Raw genomic sequence first — 26,788 nt, forward strand, 5'->3', positions numbered from 1 at the left:
TTCTTTGAAAACATAGTTAAGTACAAGTAAAATGACTGATTTAGAAATATACTTAAAAAACAACAAAAACAAAACAACTAGGTACTGCTAATATCTTTTCAGATACCACAGCACACCTTTAGTGTGTATTTCTCAATAACTCTTCCTCTTTCGTCTCCAAGTCCAAAGGGCAGGGTGTCCCATGTTGTCCAACACTGACATCTTGTGGCAGAACCCAGTGTTTACAGGAACTAAGATGCACTATACATATATAGTATGCTATACACTATGCATATATAGTATGCTATATATGTATAGTGTATATATATACTATATAAGTAAAAGCTGCATTAAATCCAGAATTTTAGTTTTATTTCCCTCAATGTCTGACATAACTATACAAAGTTTTAAATTCTGTGTAACATTGGTGTTAGCATTAGTGCATTTAACAGTGAGAGACCATTTCTTTATATCTTCGTCTGGCTGTTCATTGGTTTTGGCAGGAACAGCCTTTAAGCCTAAAGAAAACTTCCATTAAATGCTCTTTTGTCACGAAAGAGAAACAGAGTTCAAACTGAATTTGAGTCTAGTTTCTATTTTGTGCTAAACTAACTTTGCATCTTCATAGGGGTTGGATAGACAAGCTATGAATGAGAAAAAGGATCATTCGCACTCACAATCATTACAGTAAATGTTTAATAATAAAAAGAAACACACAAAATGACAAACAAAAAAGATAAACTGAAAGACTAAAATACACAAAATGTATTTTTTTTTTTAAGTTACAACTTTGATCAGAATCAAGTGACAAAATCATTGAATAAGACTTATTTGCACTGCCTGCTTGGAAAATTCAAGCCCTTTAGCCTTAAGTGTTGCAAACCTCAGACAAGTGAACAGACTCAGAGACGCCACCAGCACAAATATAAAGATCCAAAATATTATTTTCATAATAGATTAAAAAAAAAAAAAAAAAAAAAAAAAAAAAATGAAGAAAAAGGATTATACAGTGCATGATTCTTTTATTCTTATTTAATTATGGTGCTTTGGGGGTAGAGAGAAGACTCTTGTCTATTTCGACCCTTTAGGCTCCTCCCACTGAAAACGTGACACAACATGAGCTGTGTGACAGGTCACGTGACGGCCGTCTATGCGTTGATGTGGGAGGAGGGTGTGTATGTGTGTGAGGGGGGGCCTAATCATGTCTATGAACTGCGTAAAGTCGACCGGAAGCAGCTCTAGTAGGGCCCGAAGTAGAACAACGAAGACTTCAAAATAAAAGCCTGGTAGATTGGTCTCAGCAATTGTACTTTTTATTCGAGATCAGGATTGGGGTCAGTTATAACTGTAATCGCGTAAAAGATAATTACAATTATGACGTACTTATAATTGTATTCTTTAAAAAATCTGTTTCTTACATAGTCATAATTAAGTTGTCATTTAGCTCAGATAATTGACTTTATAATTGTAATTGGCATGGAAATTCTAGAAAAACAGTGCCAAGGTATAAAATTTGTGATTCTATTTATGTGATAAGACTATCATAAGACCCCCAAAAATAGCAAATATAATTTTTATTATAATCTTTTTTTTTTAAAAAAATGCATTTCAGCTGAACTATATTCACAAACTGAAAGTATAGAAATGCAGATGTTTAAGATTGTATCATTTTAATAAGAATTAAAAAAAAAAAAAAAAAAAAAAGAATAACTACAAAATTTTAAAAACCTATTTCAATTTTTCAGAAATTTCAGGTGACCCGACTTGGGGTCCCGATTCCCAAGGTTGAAAAACTCTAATTTAGTGGCTCCTGAATAGATTTATTTCTATAGTTTTATCATTTGCAGTCATATCACACCTGGGGTGATAATTTTCCACTCTCTCTCTTTAGTACCCCCCGTAGTGCAATCGCATACCCCCATTTGAGAAACAATGCTCTAGAGCTTATAAAGCTTATTGCACTTTAAAACAGGAAGCACTGAACTCTTAGACGTGTTGTTGGGCCCACGTTTGACAGCTTAAGTTTTATTGTGATAGTCTTCACAGGAAGCTGTGTGTCAGAGGCTTCTCTTGACGGTGGTTCAGTCCAGCTTTCCTGCATTCCTCCTCTCTCCAAAGCCTGGCCGATAGAGACAGAGAAAGAAAAAAAGGGGGGAGGAAACACAAATTATTATTCACGGCCGTGGTGGATTTTCATGAACCGCGGAGGCGTATAGGACACATCCGGGCACGGATTCCCAGCCCAGTCCGGACTTCTCCTTTTTGGACCTGAACACTGAAACTGAACGCTTGGATCTTCTTTGATCTCATCTGGTTTTTTTTTTTTTTCTTTTCTTTTTTTTTTTTGGCGTTTGTGTCGATTATCTTTCTTTTTGTAAAGCAGCCTCGGTGGAACAGGATATGGCCTTTTTATTTTAATGAGGATTTGCAAGATGGCTGATGACAGCTTTCACTAACAAGGACAGAAACACGACGTCCCCTTTAAGATCGGGACGGTTTATTTTCGGGGTTTTTTTTTTTTTTTTTAATTTTTATTTATTATTATCAGTCAGGCACAACATCACCATGTCAGCTTTTCTACTCTATAATAACCCCCGTGATGTGTTGTGTTGAAAGCCAAATGCCGTGCGTAAATGTACCTGTGCGTTGGCTGGGGAAATGGTGAGGTGACGCCTGAAGAAGTCGTTTAATCGAGATAAGGAAGTAGATAAGTATGTTGTTGGCTAAAGGCTGAGTCCAAACACACACACAGGAAAGGTGAGGATTAATATCTGTGTGGGAGGATTTTTATTTTTTAATAGCTGTGTCGGAGGAGGAGACAGCACTAGCCAACATTCCTGCGGATCCTTTAAAAAAAGCCTTTGTTTTGTGCGCAATAGCCCGACTCCACCATTAGAAAACCAGCTACTATGCAGTATTCAGTCCTTAGATGATGGCCATGGTTTAATTTAGTCGTTTAGGGGAGATTTCCAAGCCTTTGTTGTCGACAGAAAACTGGCAGGGGAGAAAAAACCTGAGGCCTTGTGTGTGTATGTGTGTGTGTGTGTGTGTGTACAGATATGCGATCAGAGCGCAACACAGGAGGCGATATTCATCCGATGCTGAACGTCTAACCCTGTTATAATCATCTGGGACACAACCCTGCGTCTCTGCTTCAATGCATTACTGTGATACTTGTGTGGGATTCGGTGTGGAAACGCGTAAAGCTGCGTTGTGACTATTTCCAGCGTCCTTGAGGCCCAGAGATTAACAGATTCAGGGTGCTTTAAAGGCTGTATGTGTGTGTGAGTGTGTGTGTGTGTGTGAACAGTAATCTGGGTGTGGGCTCCAGTACTGTCCCTTTTTTAATCATTTTTTTTTTCATGGCTCATCTGTTGGTTTGAAAGAAGATCAAGTGTCTGTTTCCATCCATCATGGACGCGTAGATTATTATTGAATTATCGGTGCCTTGTTTGCATTGCGTGGTAGTTTACCTTCATGCAGTCACGCTGTGTGTAAGTGTGTGTCATTTACAGGAAAAGGAAGTCACCCTTTTACTGTAATCTGCATCACGTCACACCCCCCCTCCTGTGTGTGGTGAAATCACCAAGGTGTTGTCATCCTATCCTGTCCCACTCCCAGGCCTATAACCTATGCTCAGTTTTCTGGATTTTGCCTTGATGCTGTAGAAATAAGCAATAGTCCCTTCTCACCTGTCAGAGATAGTGTCAGGTTTCCCTGTGAGGGACTGAGGCCCCCAGAGGGTCCTGGGAACAGGAGAACCCCCCACAGTGGAGGATATCTGGTGCACCACCATGGCCTCCGACATGGCTGAGACATGGAGGAACTGTTTCGAGGAGGAGCTGATCTGCCCCATCTGTCTGCACGTCTTCTCGGACCCCATCCAGCTGCCGTGCAAGCACAACTTCTGCCGGGGCTGCATTAGTGAGGCCTGGGCCAAAGACTCGTCCCTGACCCGCTGCCCCGAGTGCAACCACGCGTACGCGCAGAAGCCCAGCCTGGAGAAGAACCACAAGCTGTCCAACATCGTGGAGAAGTACAACGCCCTGAGCGTGGAGAAGGCCAGTGCTCCGGCCCTGCAGTGCATCCTGTGCCGCCGGGGGCCCCCGCTGCCCGCGGTCAAGGTGTGTCTGCGCTGCAACGCCCCGTGCTGCCAGTCCCACGTGCAGACGCACCTGCAGCAGCCCTGCTCCGCCCTGGGGCACCTGCTGGTGGTGGCGGAGGCGGTGAAGGCCTGGACCTGCCCTCAGCACGACGAGTACCGGCTGTACCACTGCGAGGCAGAGCAGACGGCGGTGTGTCAGTACTGCTGCTTCGCCCGGTGCCACCCCAGCCACGGACACGCTGTCACCGACGTGGAGCTGCGACGCAACGATATCAGGGTAAGAACCGCCTACGGTTCATTAACAAAGCTTGGGGTGGGACGATGTACAAAGTTCACGAGACGATACGGTAGCCGATAATGGGCTCACGATAACTACGTTCACACTGCAGGTATTAATGCACATTTTTGTTTATTTTTATTTTTTTTGTGTGTGTGTGTGTGTGTAAGCGTCCATATTACTTAATAAATGCGTCTTCACTCAGTTTAGAGTATGAACGGAATGCAACCCTGAAGTGATGCGCATTCGCAGAAGGGGTTCACATCTGACACATGACCCCCGCAGACACATACAGTGTTAACGGAAGTAAATATAGAAGTGTCCAGTGTAGGACCATGTGTCGCGCTCAGAAATGTTTACGTTTTAATTCCAGCACCTCACGCTACTTTCATTGTCCACACTTTGTATTGCGTTCACATTAAATAGTATGGAAAAGAGTGAGTACACAAGGAATACCCAGATGTATACTATATATGGAAATTTTTTTAAGTATGCACAGTGGGCACATTAGTCATACTCAAACGTCCCATGATGCATTGCGAACGTAATGTAAAATAGTCCTGTGACCAGCTTCAAGCTGAAAATCAAACATCCCCTTTTCAAAACAAAAGCATATCTTCTTGTCTCCCATTCATTTTTTTTTTTAACGCTTTTGTAAAATAGGGCTCTTGTTTTGAAGCTAACAGGAAGTTTGGTCAGTAGCAGACTATATTCTACTTGTACAATATATCATCCCATGTTTAGTAATGCTCAACCACATGCTAATATTACACAGGCCACGACAAGTAAGTCTAAATAGACCTTACATGAGAAGAATTGGTGGAACATGGTCTACTAAAGGTGGAACGATATATCGTGCAACAAGATTTTGCAATATTGTATCGTAAAGGGTACGTATAATAAAAATATGGAGTTGAAAAAGTTTATATCCAGAGTAAGTATGTGAGTATGTCTAGAGTTTTTACAACTACAATTTTGTTTTGTGTTTTTGCCTTTATCGCCTATCGTATCGTATCGTGAACTCAGTGTATTGTCCCACCTCTGTCGTCTATCCATATCTATATTGTTACATGTAGAAACGATAAATACACAGTGATGACAACTTCTTTTGGTGTAGATGCACGTGGTCGATTTTATAAACAATAATTAAAAACACTTTTGATTTGAAACTTTATTTTTTATAAATGGTCCGCGGACCAATGTTTGTGGACCACTGCGCTAAATGACATAAGTTGAATTGCATATAACGGCTATGACGTGCTCATGGCTGAGCTAACCAAAATTATTATCAGATGATTGCTTCAAATATGACAATTAGTGTCAGAAGTTAATACCAATGTGGTCACATGACAATTGTTTTGTTTCGTGCACAGTCTCAGGTCATTCTTGGCTATTTTAGCACATTCTCATTCGTCATCGCTGAGTCTAGGACGTGTTTCTTTCGGGAAAAAAAAAAAAAAAAGGCTCTCAAAGGTCTAATAATGTAGCACGAAAAGGTCCCAAGTGGTGAATGGACTGGAAGCCGCCTTCTTTTAGCTTCAGATTTAACAAAAATATATAAATTAACCAAATATTGACCAAGTCTTATTACTTTTAAAAAGAGTCAGCAGTTTCTTTGAACTCACGAGTGTGTCGTGACCTTTTTCACCCTTAACCTACAATGGACAATGGATCCTCTTATGATGTAACTCAATATATGTCAGTATTGATCTTTCTTTTTTAATTTGAAGCAAAATGGTTGCAGTTTTCACTGGTTTACTCCACATGGAACAGTATAGTTAGCTTCGGTTAACTACCTGAATACCATGTATCTTTTTTTGGCTTTTTAGCTAATCCTACATGGCATAGATAGATCTCCATATTTGACCATTTTTAGGTAATATTGTTTGTTTTATTGAGCTTGAGAGTGAAATTGTTGACGTGTTTGTTATTGAAATCAACCTTATTCTGAGCTTTTTTATTTCCCTCTTTTCTTACGTCAATATTTTCTGCCTTTCTTTGGTCATATGTAGTTTAAAAAATGAATTGACATGAGACAAATGACTGTTGCTTCAGTGAGCAGGTGAAATATTAGCCAGTTATTCTTTTATCGAATAAAAGTCATCTTCTCTTTGATGTCATTTTTATAATGAGGGAGTTTTACTTTCCAAAACTTAACTCTTTATGGATGTTTTTACTTCAAAGTCTTGTATAGCAAAGATCTGACATTTGTTTAGGAATGTAAGGACATACTGTTATGAAGACACAAACAAATTTAAGTGAATATTGTTGTAGGTTTTGATCCCAGTAGGGACTTCCAAGTTTCCGTGATCGAAGAATATGCACAATTCATGTTCGAAAAGGAAAAAAGCAATCTTAACTTTTTTTTTAAATTTTAAAATCAGGTTTTGAGACATTTGTTTGCTATTTTCCCTGGAGAACAGGTGATTGAATGGCAAAATTTGCTCATAATTTCATTCAAAATAGGTAATCGCGTGGCTATGTTAGTATTCATGCTCAGCTTGTGGGTAATTTACCGGTTGGCGGTATTTCGCTGAAAATAAAAAACAAAATAGCTGTACAACACATGAGACTAAAACCTCACTTGCATGTTTTGGACCATATCACGCGTTTCCATTGTGATTTTCCCTAAAAAACAGGTCACTGAGTCGCAACGTTATCGTGCGTCGCGAGAAACAAAATGGAAATGAATTAGACTTCTGTACATATATTTGGTAAAGATGTCTTTTTTATTTGGATTCAGAACGCAATTGATCTAAAACGTATATAAGTAAACTGACACGGAAATGGGCATAGCCTGTAACAAAATTGAGGACGTTTTGAAACAGAAAATCTGAGTTCCTTCCCACCTAAGTAAATGCTAGAGGTTTGAGTGTGTGAGATTTTCCTCAGTCTGAAACATGTGCATGGAAATCAGTCTTTGAATTAAACATAGGAGTGCGAGCGCGCGCGCGCGTGTGTGTGTTGTTGTTAGCCTTGTGATGAACTGGTGACGTGGCCCTTGCCTTCTGTCCTGTGGTTGCTGAAGGCCCTCATGATTATGATCAGGATACTGTTTAAAGGTGTGGAAAATAAATTTGTATTCAGGGTTAAAGGTCCGTCTGTTTTCTTTTCCTCTCCATGGTAACTGGGAACTGAACCAATGAGGTTTAAACATGTCACATTTACAAAAAATGGGCTGTTTCTTGATATTTAATAGATTAGTTATTCTTCAGGTGAAATCACCTTCTGTAACCGCTGTTCAATAGGAATATTATAGGAGATTAGGACAATATATATGCAGATGATGTTTATGTTTTTGTTTATGGATGCTAACTGAGATTACCCCTCTGTGTCGTAGAGCTGCAGTTTTTTACATTGAGATTTAAACAGAGGTGATGGTAATGGATTACAAGTAGTCACGTTATTGTAATTGAGTTGCTTTTAAGGGTACTATTTTTCTATGTCTGTTTTTTTTTTTTTTGATATGTTAGTAACGTTACATTTCTACACCCAACAGTTACTGAGTTAATTATTATTATTATTATTTTAAATGATCAACGGACATTGTGAAACTAGAAATAATGAAATGACCAGATGACGATCAAATGCATCACATCTTAGCCCACCAATCAGATTAAACGTAATGCCCAGTGCCAAAACAGCATTAAATGCTGGGTATTTTCTCTGTTTTAGAGCTCATAGATGTAGCTATACTTAAAACCTGAGAATTTAAAAACGGATTTTTTTATTGGATTCATGGATGTTATTTTATTTTAAAAATAATTGTACATTTTGACAAACCTTTTATTTTATACAGATGCATTTGTGGAAAATAAATTAAGTTCCAGTCATGCAAGATTTAGTCTATTTCTACATGAGATGTTTACTGTATGCAAGGGAACCGTGGCAAGATTTGTTATCAAAAATAAACGTGGGGGGTTAAAGTAACTAGTAACTTTACTTTGAGTGCTATTTAATTGCGCTACTTTTTACCGATACTTGAGTATTTTATGTATGACTTACTTGTACTTGAGCACAATTTCAATCAAGTACCAGTTCTTCTACTTAAGTAGGATATATCAGTACTCTTTACACCTGTTATTTTCAATCAATAATTTGTATTTAGCAAAACAAATATCAGTAAGAAGATTTATTCTGTCACATTGGAGGTCTGAACTAAAGGAGGTTTTAATGTTTCTAAATCCACATTATCTAATCACACGCTAAATTTCACATTTTAAGACGAACCGTGTACGTTTCTAGGGTTTTCCGCCCGGGTTGCTTTTCTCCAGTTGTGATGCTTTCCCGCCTCCGTTGTCATCTGTTGGAATGACAAACAATGCGACGGAGGGTGGAACAATGAGGGGCCCTCAGTGGGCCTTATCTCCCCAGCACAGGTGCATCCGAGCTCAGGGATCGCCAGTTGTGACGGGGGTTGGGGGGGGAGAAAGAAGGGTGGGAGTGCATTGAAGAAGGGGCATTAAAGTGATTCGTCACTGCATTCTGCCGTTCGACTTCGGGCTTTTGATTAACCTTGACTCTTCTTCCCAGAGCTTTTACTGCTCACTGAGCTTCTCATTTCCAATAGGGTCACCCATCTGTAGGTGTCAACCATGTGATGGCAAGGCGCGTTTCCTTCTGGTAATGCAATGACTCAGCTTCATGCTCGTGAATGGTAAACAGGAAGGGGTTTTTTATGAACTGTGTTTTCAACAGCAATCCTTTAATACTCGCACCGATAACAGTGATTTGGGCAAAGAAGGCCTGTAACAAATGATTAATGAGTATCAGTCATTCTTGGAGATTGGATCTAATAGTGATTTATAGCAAAGACACATTGTATAAGCATCATGAGCAGGAAATGAACTGATGCAGATACAAGTTACTGTTTATTTAGTCATGAGTTTAAAGACAAACAGAAATACCATAAATGTGCATTTGTCTCCTCAGGATATTCCAGGTTTCAGTTTCAAAAGTTCCTCGATTCCCTTTCATAGTTTACCAATTTTCGAATGTAGGTCAAAATCATACCAAACTTGCTAAATAGGGTTAATAGATTCAACTACTGTTATTCAATTTACATTTATATGCTTCAGATGACTTAGAGAAGCTGGTGGGCTTATGCTGAAATCACACGAGATTACATCACAAGAATATCAGTTAGCTACACTGCTAGACACTCAACTAACTGTTTTACTGGAAGGTTAACATGGAAATGCATGATATGTGAGAGTTCAATCCGTGTCATATTGCAATTTCTATTTTTTTTTAATGTTTTACCTAACACGAGATTTCATTTTGTATTTTTAGTTTGTTTTGGACATTTGCTAGACATTCAGTCACTCGTTTACTAAGAAACAATAGCATGATAAAGTGTAATATTGTCCCAGAACATACATGTGGGGTATTTCCGTGTCATATTGGAGCCTAACTGTTAAGTTAGCTTTTTTCATTTCAGAACATGAATTCTGCGTTTTCCATCTGTTTTTCGTGATTAAGGAAAATCTGAGGCCCTAGATGTCCAAAAACACACATGAAGCTAGAGCTGGAGATTTTGCCGGGCTTGGTCTTATTTTCTATAATTTTATGAAGAGTTGCACGGTAATTAAGGTGTCAGGTGACGCCTTTCGATTAGCACCAGAAAGATGCGCAAATGGTTGCTGAGGGGGTAAATCAAAGGTTGGCCTCTTAAAAATGTGTAAATGGCTTGTTTTTGAGCTGTGTGCGTGCACAAATTTGAATAACGTCATTTGTAAGGGGTTTGCGCTTTAAAAAATTGGCTTAATTTGAGTTTGGGCCGTATTTTTTTTAAACTTTTATGGCCCGATTACAGCTCTGGTCCATAGGCGATGAATAGTTACAAACATTTTTTAGAAAAAATGTGTTGCTTCATTAAAACACCAAAACAAGACATTTAAAACTCTGTTATTAACTCATTATTCAACACAAGTTTGACTGAAGCTTATCCAAGCAAGCTCGGCACTCAAGTCTGGTCAGTAGAGCATTCCAGGCCTGCTGTTGACATGTTTTACTCTCATGATGATTCTGATTCTGATAAACCACGTAATTGAGACAGATAAAGGCGTAGATGCCCATTTTTCTCTCCTAACAACTAACAAACTGACGTCTTTACTAAAGAAATCATCAATTACTTCAGCAGTTGCAGTTACCGTAGCTCGTCTGAAGGATCGGATCCCGTTGGCCCCCGTGGTCATGCACTCGGATCAATGTGCCGCCCTCGATTTGGTTAATTTGTGTAGATGCTGATTGGGGTAGTTTTGGGGATGTGCTGACCTAGTTGTCCAGTCAGCCACTATTTAGCTCCGGTTTAACTTGCCCTGCCCATTTATTCCACTTAAGCTTAGAGGAGAAAGTGTCCATTTTCAGCCTTCGTATCCACACATGAAGAAGAGATATTATTGGTTTTAACCCATCACTGGTCATGATATTATGGATGGTCTAGTTTTTGTCCAAGACATTAGCAATTTATTAGTAATATTATTTGAATCGGGGGTCATGAACAGCCCAGTTTGATTTCAAGTGGCCCAAACCATGAAAACCCTAGCGTAAGAAAAGAAGTGTTGTTTATTCTACTTTTAACACTTATACATATAACCAAAAAGTGCAAACAGCATTTAATTACACTTACAGATATCTTAAACTCAACTCTTTAGTTATATACCAAACGATTATTTTTCCCCCTTGCCATCTTTACTTCTCAGGAATGTTGGAAAACCCCCCAAAAATGTCTCATGTTTGTCAAAATCGCCATGTCAGCCTTGGTTCGGGGTTTGACGCGCCTGGTTTGGCGGTGAATCGTTGCTTCTCTCTATTGGCTCATCAGTAGTTCTGGTTCTTCTGATTTTGTTTATGGCCGGTCGCTTGAGAGGGATTTAGGAATGCTGCTTTGCAACAGAATGTTACGCCTTGGCCTTTTATCCTTGGGTGCTTGTATGTTTTTCCCTGAGCGGGCCTGGATTTTTTTTTCCTACCACAGTAAATAAACCAAACAAACACAGGCAAGAGTGTTGGCGGCTTATTTTGCTGCTGGTTAATAATTACATTTAAGATAAGGGGTTAGGATTAACACTTGGAATGGTTACTTTGATCAAACTGCTTGTTTAACTGAAAATCTCAGCATTGGACGTAAGGATAAGGAAACAATGTTGTAGTTGTTGTATTTAGGGTTAGGGTAACGAACGACGCTACCTTATTCATGCTATTCAGGTGTTACCGAAGTCTCATCTTTACCCTACTCATGATGTGTTGTTGCAATAGTAATCTTGCCAGATTCCTTTAAGAAACACAAAATTTTTTGAACAATTTGAGCCCATTTTTGCTTATTTTTTACATATTTTTGCTTCATTACTCCCAATTCTGACCCATCTCCATCAAATTTCAATGCTTTTTCTGCACATTTTATTTCCACTTTCAATACATTTTTGGCACTTATAAACCATTGCCACCAATTTTCCCACCTATTGTTGTATATGTTGACCCATTATTTTCATTCTTAACCACTTTTCACCACATTTCAGGCTTATTTATGCCAATTTAACCACATTCACGAGTTGTCATGCCCGTTATTTGCCAGTTTAAACTAATTGTTCCTGCTTTTTCTGCCACTTTTTTGCCAATATTGACACTTTGAATCCTTTTTACCACTTTTTCTATTTTTGGCCACTCTTGATTTCAATTTTTAACTAATTTTTGTCGTTTTTTAAAATCCCATTTCACCACCTTTTCTGGTCATTTTTAACCCATTTTATTTTTGATTAAAACAACGATTTACATCTTTATGATGACTATAAAACTTTGGCACAAATAATAATAACAATAATAATAAACATATACAGTGGTTATTATTCAGATAAATAAAAGTTATCCCAGATTCATAGAACAATAGACCATCACTGACTTTATGGATGGGCCCCATAAATCTCTCCCCTTTATTCCCCCTTATAGATGGTCCTGTCTCCACATGACTGTTCTTCATTGTTCATATCTGTGTTCAAACACCTTCAGCTACAGTGGGGGTCCTCGGTCTCTGGCACCTTTATTTTGGGGTCGTGGGCTGAAAAGTTGGAGAATCACTGGTTTTTTTAATGTATAATCACTTCTTCTCCAGAGAATGATCACATGTTCAGAGATCACAGCACGTTCCAAACATGGCTCTGCTTTAAGTCGAGCGTCATGTCGGCCTGTTTATGCTTTTAGGTGTTTTTTTCTTCACATGGTTGTGACCACCAACGTGTCATCCATGTGATTACAGCATTACACAGTGAACTCTTCTCACGCACACATGTACAAACCACCCGAGGCCTCGCTGCTCCTCACCTCCATCAGCCCTATAGCCACATTCACCCTCCACTGTCACACCCCCCACCACCACCCACCGGCAAGGACAGACCTTCCCTGCTCTGGTGACTGTGATGGAAAAGACACTGTGCTGAAATGACAGCTAAAGAGCCCCCTCCATCGTGAAGCTTAGGCTTCTTCGACCCTGCCTCCCCCCCTACCCCTACCCACGGGCGTCTGCTCATAGCCTAACTCAATCAGTCAGCACAACCAGGTCACTGTCCTGGATCTAACCGTCCTGTATGTGTGCGTGAGAGGGATGTAGGACAGCAGTGATTTCCAACATGTGTTCCGAGGTGTTCAGATTTCCACTTCCACCAGGATCCACAGGCTCCAAAGACACAATCATATCATATAGTTATGCTGTGGGAACAAAGCTTTTTCTTTTTCTGCACATGTTCATGTTCCCCCTGACACTTTGGTTTGAACGTGGTCTTCATCAGAGGTGAAAGTAGCAAATTAAAAGTACTGATGTTACTGTAATTGAGTTCCTTTTATCGGTACTTGTACTTTTTTTGGATTATATTTCTAATTCAGTAATTTTACTTGTACGTGAGTACGTTTTAAAATAAATCAAGTAATTTGTGACATTCCTACACCCAACCATTACTGAATAAAGTATTATTATTTTTATTCTGAAATGATAAACTGACATTGTGAAACTACAAAAAATATAAAATGACCAGACGACAATCAAATGCATCACATCATAGCCGACCAATCACGGCGTCAAAAAAAAAAAACTGCATTGAATCCTGGTTATTTTCTCAATTTTAGAGTTCATAAATTTAGTTATACTTAAAGCCTGAGCATTTTTTTTTTAATTTATTTTGAATTGAATTCAGTGCTGTTATTTTATTCAAGAAAAAAGAATTGTACATTTTGACAAACCTATTATTTTATGCAGATGTGGAAAATAACTGGTAAATCGTAAATGTACTTGATTTATAACGACAGAGGTAGTCTCAAAGCGCTTTAATATAAATAATAATATAAATTATTCTAATAATAATAATAATAATAATAAAAATATTGCACATTTTGACAAACCTTTTATTTTATACAGATGCCTTTGTGCAAAATAAATTAAGTTTCAATTCTTCCTTTTTAAGTTTTTACATGAGATGTTTACTGTGTGCAAAGGAACCGTGGCAAGATTTATTAGCAAAAATAAACGTGGGGAGTGAAAGTAACTAGTAACTTTTACTTTGAATACTATTTAATTGAGCTATTTTTTACTTGTACTTGAGTATTTTATGTATGACTTACTTCTACTGGAGTAGAATATATCAGTACTCTTTACACTGTCTGATAGATGGACTGGGTTTGGTGGAGATGTTCAGCTTTCTTGTATTGATTTTGCCTATTTTTTCCTTTCCCAGCTTTGCGCCGCCATTAGAAAGGCTTCGATCACACAGATTCTGCTTTAATACATTTTATGAGCTTTATTAATCCATCGATGGCCTACATTACAAACACATGAATCCTACAATCTGATAGAGTTATACATGAGATTATAATCCCTGTTTTCCCACGTATTTATTTGTTTATAGTACATATATATTTTGTGTCTTTTGTTTATTCCATGACCACTCCAGTTTTGCGGTATCAAAAGGCTCCTTTTGATTTCATTTCCTTCTTTATTTTGCTTTGCCATTTTCATTTTCACAAAAGTGAACAAATATCATTATATATTGTATTTATTTATTTATAGGTATTTAGGTTTGAGCTTCGCCTGTCTGTCCGTCCGAGTTAAAAGTTCTGATGTGTAGCAAGGACAGACGTCAAATGTCACTCAAATATACGCGTTCCTTTGACACAAATACAGTAGAGAAATGAGAAATGTATAATAGTTAACAAAATTAACTGTATTAAGTACGTTTGGCATGATTTTGGGGAAGTTTAAAAGCCAGTAATGACGTCTAATTATAAATCAAAGCCTCTGTGTTGCATGTGTCAAACTTAAGGCCCGGGGGCCAAATGCGGCCCGTTGGAGCATCAAATTGGGCCCGCAGGATAAAGCAAAAATGACAGAGAAGACATGAATCATTGTGTAAATGAAACTCATCAATATTTGCAGGGGCTCACAGTTTTTAATGTTCAACATACAAAATCTTTTAAATTTCCTCAAATTATTACATAACTTCTTTCCTTAATTAAACAGAAATTGGTCACAAATCTAGGAAATTTAAAGTGAAGATTCTGTTGGGACTGGTGTCTGTCAATTATTGTTTGATATTGTCGATTTCTTACATATTTTGTATTTTGAGTATACATAAAAGCATAAACTAGGCCACAATAATGTTGAAATTTCTCATTTCTCCGGGCCTCTCCGGTGGGGGCCTGGCCCCTCTGTTGGTGGCTGGGCCACTACATAGAGTGAAAATACATCAGGATGGTGTGGTCGGGCGTGGCGGTGGGTCTCGGGGGGGCTTTGCTGGGGTCTCTCCTTGCGGGGTCTTTCCGGGCGGTGTCGGCCTGGTGGAGCGCGGGGACGCTTCCTCCCCTTGGGTGAGGCTTGGTGCTTGTTTCGTCGGCTGGTGGCCTTGGGGGCGGGCCCCGCGGTGTGCGGGCCTGGGGCGGCCTGCCTCGCCGGTTTGGGGGGTGGGTGTGCTGGGGGTGTGCTGGTGTCCTCACCGGGGTTGGGGCGGGGTTGCTAGGTGCCTCGGAGCGATGCTGTTTACTGGGGGGCGGCGCTAGCTGTTCCGGTGGTGGAGGTTGCTGTCGGCCGCCTGGTGGGTCTGTCCTGCCATCTGCGGACTGGTGGGTGGGTCCGGGGCATCTTTGGCTCGGGGCTGCGGTTCCGCACTTGATGTGTGCCTTTGGGGTGCCTCCGTCCCCGCGGTGGGGATCGCCGGTTGCTCGCGGGCCGGTGGGTGGCGCTGCTCCGTGGCTGGCGCTGCCCGGGGGGCGGCGGGCCCTGGGCTGCTGGCCTTGGGCTGTCCGGGGCTGTGCGGTCCTGCTGGGCTGTGGCCGGGTCCTGGGCGAGGGTGGGGGGTGCGTCCCGGGGGGCTTGGGGGTTGGATTGGTGGCGTGGTGCGCTGGGTCCTTGGCTCCTTGGGGCTTTCTCGGGTGTGCATGGGGGGGGCGATGGTTGCCTCTCGGTTTGGGATCTTGGGGGCGTTCGGGGGGCTGCCTGGCCGTGTGGTGGTCGCCGGGGGCCCCCGGGTTGCCCGCTCTTGCTGCTGGCCTGGCTGCTTCCGGGGCCCGGGGGCGGCTCGTGGGTTTTGCAGTGGCGGTTCTTGGAAATACATTTGTCATGGATGCACTGGCCTTGGGCTGTGGGATAACACTCATACTGGGCTCAACCACAGACACGTTGTTCCCAAATACCTGTTTTATGGAATTTCCACTCACTTCTTCCTCTGTTCACAGCCACCACCATTATTCCTAAGCCGCACACTGGTCACCAAACTGGCTTGATAACTCAACAATAAGCACAATATACACAACCACAATTTCACATCGCATCACTTGAAATCTATCGACTACTCCCCACCCATTCCATTTCCTATCTTGTATTCCTCTTCCCTGTTAACTTCCCCACCCCTCTCCAACCCCTCACCTTGGTGTAACACTGCCCTCTCTTTTTCTACATCCTCCCTTTAATAAAGTATTTCTTACCCTTCCCTAGGGAGGGCTGGTGATGGTCACAATTATGCAATGAAATAAATAAATTTATTTAATTGCAATAACAAAATATGCATTGCTGTTAAAAGATTGCACTTCTTGTAGTGTTAACCTTCGACAGAATGTGCAGACAAGAGAAAAAAAAAAAAAAAGAAATTTCTCATTTTGCCACTTAAAAACCCACTTGAGATCAAACTGCTTCGTATTTGACCCCTGAACTAAAATGACTTTGACACCCCTGCTGTATGCATCACACTATTTTGAGAAATATTATTGAGATATGATTTTTGATCAATTAAGATCACATTTAATCTACTCTCATGGACATTTTCATAGATTTTTGGAGTTTTTCGCTAGTTGTGTTGAATCCTACAGTTGTTTCCACCCTGTTGTGGATGGTTTGGAGTATGAATTCATTTTATTTTGAGGAGGGCATACAGCACAGTAGATGAGGGCCACTAAGGGGAAAGCTTTTTCTGTCCATTTATCTGTGCTCACTGCCCCCCCCCCCTTTCATCTCTCCCTCATGCTAACACCAAATAGCTGCTGGTTGCTATGACGGCGTCCCCCTCCCGTCTGCTATGAAAGAGATTGTGTGTTGGATAAAGACTAAATTAGCCTGCTATGGGATTCTGATATTCGACATGGGGAGGGGATGTTAAGTGTTAGCAGAGGTCACAACATCGCACTGCTTGGGATTTAATTTTTTAACGTCGCCTCTTCTTTGTCACATTACAGCAAAACTTGTTGAGGCAACAGGAGCGACTGGAGGAGCGAGTTCAGGAGATCGAAGAGCAGCTCTGCAAACTCGACTCTGATAAGTGCGTCGTAGAGGTGAGTTGTCGCGTTTTACGTATTCTCCGCTTCAGTGTCGCACACTTGCCCCAGAACGTCTTGTATACAGGGTTCCCACGGATCCTTAAAGAGTCATAAAGCGCATTAAATTCATGAATCTAAAAATAAAGCCATGTCATTAAAATGTCTTAAATTAATGTTTCAAAAGGCTTACATTTTAACACATAATAAGTATGATTTTATGATTGCAATTAGTCTCACATTTCAAAATAAATGGTAACATTTGTTTTGTTTTTTTTAAATGTATAAATAAAATGTAAATTTAATGAAAATTGCCTGTCCAACAAAGATTTTTCTTAATGGCTTTTATTTCAGTTTTTGTTGTTGTTTTATAGATTTCTGGGTATTTTAGTAGTAATCTTGTGTTTTTGGAGTGATTTTGATTATTTTAGTCTTTTTTTTGTGTATTTTTCTGTCATTTTGTGTATTTTTGTGTTTGCTTTGGGGGCAGCCAGTTCTTTGTCTGCACTAGACATTTTTTTTTTATCTAACCCCATGTAATGGATGTGGTGTTTTTTTTTTCCCCCAACTGTGTTTACTGTGAAGTTGGTCTTAAATATAATTTGAAATAGCATTAAAAGGTGTTAAAAAGTCTTGAATGTAATTTGACTAAAGCTGTAGGAACCTTGTGTAGATGATGCAGTGCGTCTCTCCACAGGACCGGGTGTGTGAGCTGAAGGAGGAGGTGCGCCTGCAGTACCAGCGGATGCATCAGCTCCTGGAGGAGGATCTGGGCCGGACTCTGGAGGCTCTGGACCGGGCCCAGGCTCGGTTCTGCCAGGAAAACGCAGCCCAGGTCTTAGTTCTCGGAGAGCAGCGCCACGAGGCCCAGAAGCTGCTGAGCTCAATCCACACGGCCTTCAGCAAAGCCGAGGAGCTGAGCTTCATGAAAAACACTAAGCCGGTTAAAATCCTCACAGACAGGTGAGCAACAGCAGCCAGACATGGAGCTTTAGAATAAGGGCTGGATTTATTCTTTTCTTTTCCTTTTTTTCCCTTCTTTTTCTTTTTCTCTTTTTTTTCTTTCTTTCCTTTTTTCTTTCTGTCTTATTTTCTTCTTTTTTTTCCTTTCTTTTTCTTCTTTTTTCTACGCTTTTTATTGCTTTTCTCTTATTCTATCTTTTTCTCATTGTTTTTCTTTTCTCTTTCTTATTTTTTTTCTCTTTCTTATTGTCTTTCTTTTTTTATTTGTTTCTTTTTTCTCTATACCTTTTTTTTCTCTATTTTCTTTCTTCTTTTTTTCTATGCCTTTTCTTTTCTTATTTTTCTTTCTGCTTTTTTCTTTTGTTTTTCTTTCTTTTCTGTCCTTTTTTCTCTTCTTCCTTTAATTTTTCCTCTCTTCCTTCTCTTTCTCTCTTTTTCATATTATTGCAATGAAATAAATACAATCATTGCATTCCATAATTTCTCTTAATTTCTTTTTTCTTTTTTTATTATTCTGTTTTTATTGTGAAGTGTCCTTGGGTGGCATCAACGGCACTTGTAAATAAAATTTATTATTATTATTATTATTATTATTATTATTATTATTGCATTGTTGTGACCATCACCAGCCCTCACTAACGGAGGGTGTGGAAAACGTTTTTAATAGGAGAATATAAAAGAGAGGGAAGTGTTACACCTTGGTAGGGGGGAAAGGAACAGGGGAGAGGAAGTCAGGGTAGGACAATGGAAGGGGTGGTTAAGGATCAACTATTTGAAATGTTCTGACTGGTGAACAGAATGGAGAAATTGAAGTGTAATGATGGTGGCTTTGAACAGAGGGAAGGGGTGAGTTCTTAAATCTAAAACTGATATTTGAGATCAACGTAGGATTTGATTTGTGCTTCGTTGGATGAGTTTTCTCTAGTGATGTTAAATCAGGATTTTTGCTCCTCTCTTCCAACAGGTCTCAGGCGTGCGTTGGCAGCACTCTCCCTCCTTACAAAGTTGGGAATTTAAACTCCAAACTCTTCCTCTCTGAAATCTCCAAACGAGAGAAGAGCTTGAAAAGAACACTTGAAGGTAGGGAGTGAAACGTGGCTGTAGTATTCTTCTAATCGATGCTTTTCTCTCTCTCTCACACACACACACACACACACACACACACTCACTCTCTCTCTGTTTGGTCTCTCAGCACCTCTCACCCCACCCTCAACCTTCCTGCAATCTGTTCCTGCGTATCCCAGCGGTCAGAGCTCCAGCTCAGGAGCAGAGAAACGGAAACATTCCACCGCCTTCCCGGAGGGAAATGGCAACAGTGGAAAAAATGCTACATCAGGATTCAAAGACTCCTCTTCATCCTCTTCTTCGTCCTCTTCCTCGTCAGCCAAGCAGCCCTACTTAGGCTCTAGCTCCGCCTCCGGAGAGGGCCAGTCCACCAATCAGCAGCCTCTGGGCCCCTGCGGCCCGCCTCACATCGGCGAGGGAGGTGGCGGCGGTGGCACAGGAAGTGGGAGCGGCTCGTTGTCCAATCACCACTCCGGCTCTGTGTTTGGCTCCTCCCACTTCCCCCCGGGGGGCAGCGGCTCCTCCCACTCCTCCCAGCAGGCCGTGCTCCCCCAGTACGGCGGGAGGAAGATTCTGGTGTGCACCATGGATAATTGCTACTGCTCCGGGGTGCCGTCCGTGTCCGGCCACCGCGGCCACCCTCCCTACCCGCGCTCGGGCTCCTTCCCCTGGGTCAGCGCCCAGGACTACCCCCCGCCCCCGGGCCTTTCCTCTGGGGGTCCGTCCATGCAGGGTCTGGCCGTGAGGGACTGGATCGATGCTTCGCAGACACACAGACACGCAGATTTCTACGGGCTCTACGGGCAGCCGTCTACGAAGCACTACGTCACCAGTTAACAGCGCAGATACACACACACACACACACACACACACCATTTAGCAACACCTTTGCCAACATATTACCCAGGATTAACACAAGGCATTTATGAAACGCACACAAAGAAACAAGACATTGTTTCTGCGCACACTCACACCCACACACTCTCTCCAGGGTTGGGGTCAATTATAATTGTAATCGCGTAATTGATAATTATTTACAAATATGACGTAATTGTAATTTTTATTTGGAAAAAAGTGTGTTGCTGTTGTATTCATAATTGAATTGCAATTGAGTTCAGATAATTGACTTTGTAATTGTAATTGACATGGAAATTCAACAAAAATCTCATTTACAATTTAATCAAACGCAAACCTGCAGAACCATGTTGCAGTTCTGTGTCTTACACACATACGTAGTTAATAATTATGAAAACATGTTTTAAATCAACATTTCCGCTACTTGTCAGTTCTCTTCAGGATCATTTTACCATTTAAAAAAAAAAAAAAAAATTAAAAAATCCAGTGGTTCATGGATGAGGAAGCCTAACAAGGTAACCAAGAGATAAACAAATTAGATGATATATAATGTTTTTTTTGTGTATTTTACAGCTGATTTAGGACCAGTTATCATAAGAGATGCTAACACAATGGGGTTATTTATTAAAGGCTCAGTAATTGTGATTAATTGTATTTAACTTTAGTAATTAAGAATGTAATTGTAATGAAATATGGATAATTTATTACATAATTGTAATTGACTCCAACCCCCCCCACACACACACTGATCTAGAACACGTACACGTTCGGGGGCAGGGTTGAACTCTTTGTGTCTTTATTTTATTCCTCTTCTTTCGCACAGTGTTTTGTGTAGTGTAATATACTTAGAAATATGTAAACGGCTAACCACTCACTGCAGCACAACTCAACTCAGCTTCTCACACACATTAGTCCAACACAGAGACAGGGCGGGGCGGGGGCAGGGGTGGGGGCGTCGGCTTTAAAAGGCGAGATCCGAGATCGGATGCATCTTTTTTGGAAAGCGGGTGGATGCAAAAGGAACAGTCGTCTTTGAGGAGATTCTGCTGATATAACCAGTACCACCCAGCGCCCCCACACCCCGCCCCTTTAGTTGTACTGAGGTCAATTGCCTTATGTTATTATTAGTGTCATAAATTCCCACCCCCCACATCACTGTAATGTAATTTGATGATTCCTTTTCACTGCAAGTCCTTTGGCATCGTCTTCTTATTTGGTAAACCTTCATGGCATTTCTTCCTTTCTTTGCCGAGTTCAGTTCAGGGATGGAATCGTACAGCTTGAACACTAAAAACGCTCTTCCATGGAACACCCGCAATGCCCTTGTGGATGCCTTTGCTTTGCCTGGTGTTACAGATGTTGTCCCACAGAGGGACAGTAGAGCTGCATCTGGTTGTGTTTTCACAAAGACGGTGGTTTTTTTGGGTTGATTTGGTACATTTGCAGGTCGTGGGTTCGTCCGCTGAGACTGTTGTCGCTGCGATTTAACGAAAAAAAAAAAAAAAAATTGACCAAACCACGCATTAATTGTACTTCCTGCAGAGGCAACGATGTCACTTCCTCCAAATAAGCACACAAGCTTTTGGCTTCCTGTTTGCTGCTGAAAGCATGCGAGGAAGACTTGTTTTTTAAGGCCCTCGAAGAAAACTGAACAATGGGGCGAAAAACAAAACCCGTTTAGAATTCAGTGTATAAAAGAAACGAAAGGAGGAGGGGCTTTTTTCATGAGCGTTTTTTTAAAAGATAGAGACTGGACTGCGATGTGTAAGCAATGGTTCGACGTCCTGAAAAGGAGCTGTTTTAACAGCTGACATTTAAGAAAAAAAAAAGACAAAAAACCTAAAAGTATCTTTTTTTGTAAATATTTTGTGAAATGGGGGGAAAATGACAAACGTGATTTGGAGGCGGGGTTCAAAATAAACCAACAATTTAAAAATCAGTCTGCTGTGAGTTTTGTGTGCATAAACATCACCCATCCACACATAAGTATGCTCAGTTTACATGTATTTAAACTCATTCTCTAGTCCAGTGGTTCCCAGTATTTTTTGGGTCGTGACCCCAATTTTGATAACGATTTATTTAAACTAGATTAATTTATATATGAGAAAGTTACAGAAGAGAATTAGGGCCACTGAAAAAAAAACAAAAATGATCCAGTAGTGGAAGAAAAAGAAAATCACAATTGTAATTTGTATGTTTTTTTGTCTGTTTTTATTACTTTCGAAAACGAAGACGGTTTTCGTAAGTATGTTGGTCAGTTTGTGTGTCTGTCTGTGTGTGTGTGTTTGTCTATTTACATGGATTTTGATGACATTTTCAGGAAATGGTGATAATGGGTCAAGGAACAGCTGATTCATTGTTGGTAATGTTCTGTGGAACTCCTGTGATCACTGATGATGTCATCAACAGTGATGTCAGCAGTGTACGATCATGTACACAAACAGACACACACACAGACTGACCAACATACGTCCGAAAACCGTTTTTGGTTTGGAACGTTGTCTCCGTGGAGACGCACGGATCCGATCGGCCGTTTTCGAAAGTCTGCGCTAAACGAGCACGAGTTCATTTTTTTAATTTTTTTGTCTTTTTTTTTTTGTTTACATTTTTTTTTGTCTTAATCTTCATAGAAAATCTGAAAATTCGGTCCTTCTCGGTAGTTAATACTGGAAAAAAAGAGTTGAGACTAAAATTTCAAAAAATAATCTAGATTTAAATAAAGATTAAGACAAAAAAACCTATATTTTGAAAAGTATTTTTTCTTTCACTACTGGATCTGTGTTTTGTTTTTTTACCCCAGTGGTCATAATCCTCTTCCGTGGAAAGTTTAAGTATAGAATACAGTTGTTTGATATTTATTGTGTGACATGTTAATTTGAAAAATAATATTTAAAAACAAAAATGCAATTGTAATTTTAATTACTAAAGGTTTTTTTTTTTTGGTTTTTACCAATTATTACTAGACATTTTAGTTGATCCCACATGGGGTCATGACCCCAAGGTTGAAAAATACTGGTCTAGCCATAATGCAGCTGCATTGCAAATTCTAAATACACATAGTTTCTAGGGCTGGGCAATGTGGACCAAAACTCATATCTCAAAATGCTGATGTTTGGTATAAATCTCGATATTTTTAATTCAAATAAAGTCTGACCAGAAAGATAATTTGGGTTAAATTTGCTGATGTAAAATGCCACACAGGTCCATTTATTAACAAACAGCTGCACAATATGTGCCTCTTTTGGCTCTTTGTCATATAAGGGACAGCACGTGTGAGTGAGTTCTCGTGTGTTTTTTTAAAAAATACAAATTTAGCTATGAAATAAAATATATCGATATAGGCAATATTTTAATTCTCTAAATCGCCAAAATAGTAAACTCAATATATCTTAAATCTCGATATATTGCCCAGCCCTAATAGTTTATTTACAGTAGGGAGGCTTTTTTCTTCAAAGTACATGCTTTTCTCTGAGTAACATTGGACTCTACACTGAGTCTCATCAAAAAGGTATTGATGTGTCTGCGTTAAGACACAAAAATAGACACTTTACTTGTAAAATCATTAGATTATTTAATGTATGAAGTGTGATAAATATTGTAAAATACGTGCTTATATGGAGCATGCAAATCACTATTTGTTTTTGGGCCGTTTGTGACGGCAGGAGATGGTGGTAACTAGGTGGACATTGGCAACGAAGCAGCTTCAAAGCAGCTAAACAACCCCCATTCATAGCTCTATATCCATAGCTCTACATATGAGAGAACTTTGAAGTCTTTGGCTTTTGAAGAACAGAACCAGCTGACAAACATGTTCACCAAAGGCCTGTCTTTACTTTTATAATTTAATTGCATATTCACAGCTTGTGCCTTTTGCACCGGGAGGGGGACTATCTATATATTTCAGGGCTACTTTTATCACAGCGGGGGCCACCCATACAGTATGTCTGATCTGAGGGCCACATTATCAACATTCATGTCAGCATTTAGAGTAATGACCAATCTGGGCATTTACACAGGAAACAACAAAAAGTTTGGTGTATATCATTATGTGTGCTTTTAATGTATGTTTTTGGAGTCATTTTGAGGTATTTTCATTGTAGTTTTGTGTGTTACAACTGGGTCACTGTGTGTGTTTGTTACCGTTGTGTGTGTTTTTGGAGCCACTTTGTACATTTTTCATTTTAATTTTGTGTATTCTTGTGTCATTTTGTGTGTTTTGGGGCCATCCTAGTGTTTTGTTGTTTTTTGTGTGTCTGGGATAGTTTTGTGCATTTTAATGGTCATTTTGTGTGTTTTTATTGGCATTTTATGTATTTTGGAGTCATTTTAGACTTTTTGTGTTTTTCCTGTCATTGTGTGTGTCTTTTGAGTAATTCTGTGCAATTTCATTGTCATTTTGTGTAATCTTCTGTTACTGTGTGTTTATGTTGGCATTTTGTGTATTTTTGGAGTTGTTTCAGTGGGTTTTTGAGTCATTTTGTGTGTTTTTGTTGCCATTCCAGTGTTTGGTTGTTGTTTGTGTGTCTTTGTAGCCATTCTAGTATACTGTAATTTTGTATGTCTGGGATAGTTTTGTGCATTTTAATGGTTCTTTGGTGTGTTTTTAGGACTTATTTTAGTGTTTGCTGTCATTGTGCGTGTCTTTGGAGTCATTTTGTGTGTTTTTGGATTCACCGTGGATGTTTTTGTTGCCATTTTTTTGTTGTTTTTTGTGTGTTTTTGGAGCCATTCTAGTGTTGTTTTTTAATGTTGTTTTGTGTGTTTGTGGAAGTTATTAACATTTTATTGGTCCTTTTGTGGGTTTTAATTTTTTCATTTTGTGTAATCTGTTATTTTGTATGTTTTTGGATTCACTGTGTTTGTGTATTTTTGTTGCCATCCCAGTGTTTGGTTGTGTGTATTTGGAGTCATTCTATTAAAATGACTCCTTTTGTGTAAAAATACACAAAATATCAATAAAAACACACAAAAGGATCATTAAAATGCACAAAACTATCCCAGACACACAAAGCTACAGAATGATTCTAGTATACTGTAGCTTTGTGTGTCTGGGATAGTTTTGTGCGTTTTAATGGTCCTTTTGTGTGTTTTTATTGCCATTTTGTGTATTTTTGGAGTCATTTTAGTGTTTCCTGTCTTTATGTGTCATTTTTGACATCATTTTGTGTGTTTTTGGATTCACTGTGGGTGTTTTTCTTGCCATTTTTTTGTTGTACTTAAGTGTTTTTTGTTGTTGTTTTGTGTGTCTTTGGAGCAATATTGTGTTTCTGTTGCTATTTTGTGCATATTTAAAGATTTTTTGTTGCCTTTTTTTGTTTTTAGATCTTTTTTTTTTTTTTTTTTTTGCATGGTCTGACCAAATTGCCCATATGTCTGTCCTCTAGTGTTCCACTATTTGCATATTAGTATTGAAACATGATCATCCTTTGCCTGCTGATATGTAATATTGACACATTACCAGAAGTGGAAAACCCCCTCCAACAACTCTTTGAATGTTTCCTCACAGTTTTAACTGAGCTCAAACGTACGTGGGAGTGGATCGAGGCCTGCTGAGAGAAAACAGGATGCGTGGAATGAGTCTTGAGATGACAGTCATACAGAGTGTGTGTGTGTGTGTGTTCCCCTTAGCCTGATTAAGCTGTTGCATTAGTGCTTTCCCCTACCCAGCACTTTGAGCCTCAATCCCATTCACTCAGCAGGAATGAGCGACTTGTGCATGCTTGTGGGAGCTGGAGGTGGAAACAAAAACATTACAAAGAGGAGTTTACAGCATAATTAGAAAAGACAGAATGAGAAACGATAAAAAAGAAATGATTTGGGGGAACATTTACCACTTGAAATGTAATAGTTAATGGAACCAGATGGACCCTTAAGTGTTTTTCCTTTCTCACCTAAAGAAGCCTTAGCTTTCATCAACTTTCTTAGCCTAGCTAGCCCCTATTAGCTTAGCCTCGTAGCCTATTATTTCTCATATTAAGGCTACTATTTAGGTTACAGTCATGACATTTTTTTTCTTTCATTTGCGAACACCTAAGACAACCTAGCCTAGTTTTGTTAGCCTAAATGCTAATATTAGCTGCATTACTGTGGTCTGATTTAAATAAAAAAATAACAGGTTATGGTTTAACTGCTTTTCGTCTTTGATTAATAAACAAATGCGTAGTATGTTTCACTGCAGACAGCCTATTTTCAGTTTGTACATTAACGCTTTGGTTAATTTTATTGCTTAGTACTAGCTAGCGAACCATAATGCAACTTTCTTCTGGCTACTATTTTATAGGGACGTCCCGATACAACTTTTTCACTTCCGATATACGATACCGATATTGCAGCCTTGAGTATACTTTCATTACTTACTTTGTAGTGTGGAATGTTAGCAAAGGCTTGATCAAGTGATGTTACTCAGAGAACAATAGTCAATAATTCAAGTTCACACAACAAAAACTTATCGGAGATTTTAGATGCAGTCCGATAAAATCCAATATTCGTTTTCAGGCTGATATTGGACCGATATCTGATATCAATATCGGATCCGGACACTCCTACTATTTTTTTTTAGACATTAGGCTACTGTGTTTATATACGGGTGTAAAAAGTAGTGATATATCCTACTCATGTAGAAGAAGTACTGTCACTTGAAACATCTCATGCATAAACTTTAAAAAGGAAGGGATTAAATCTTGCACAATCGGAACTTTATTTTTTTTCCCCAGTGGCTTTTTAAAATGAAATAACAGAAATAAATTCAATTCAACATA

At 39.5% G+C, this 26,788-nt stretch overlaps 1 protein-coding gene across 1 annotated transcript; it reads left to right on the top strand.

Annotated features, from left to right (window-relative positions):
- The first annotated feature begins 2,043 nt into the window (after positions 1-2,043).
- Positions 2,044-20,516, top strand: trim8b (tripartite motif containing 8b). The gene is made up of 5 exons (XM_028476820.1): positions 2,044-4,361; positions 17,070-17,165; positions 17,845-18,110; positions 19,075-19,190; positions 19,303-20,516. The coding sequence occupies exons 1-5, from the start codon at positions 3,774-3,776 to the stop codon at positions 20,010-20,012; spliced, it is 1,776 nt and encodes a 591-aa protein (XP_028332621.1). The 5' UTR covers positions 2,044-3,773; the 3' UTR covers positions 20,013-20,516.
- The last annotated feature ends 6,272 nt before the right edge of the window (positions 20,517-26,788 follow it).

This window comes from Gouania willdenowi, chromosome 19 (genome assembly GCF_900634775.1).
Source record: "Gouania willdenowi chromosome 19, fGouWil2.1, whole genome shotgun sequence".
NCBI lineage: Eukaryota > Metazoa > Chordata > Actinopteri > Blenniiformes > Gobiesocidae > Gouania > Gouania willdenowi.

Bases quoted from the DNA above. Each gene is read 5' to 3' on its own strand.
- trim8b (XM_028476820.1), top strand. From the start codon at position 3,774: ATGGCCTCCGACATGGCTGAGACATGGAGGAACTGTTTCGAGGAGGAG. The intron at 17,166-17,844 runs GTGAGTTGTCGC...GTCTCTCCACAG, and splicing joins CTGATAAGTGCGTCGTAGAG to GACCGGGTGTGTGAGCTGAA. The intron at 18,111-19,074 runs GTGAGCAACAGC...CTCTTCCAACAG, and splicing joins GTTAAAATCCTCACAGACAG to GTCTCAGGCGTGCGTTGGCA.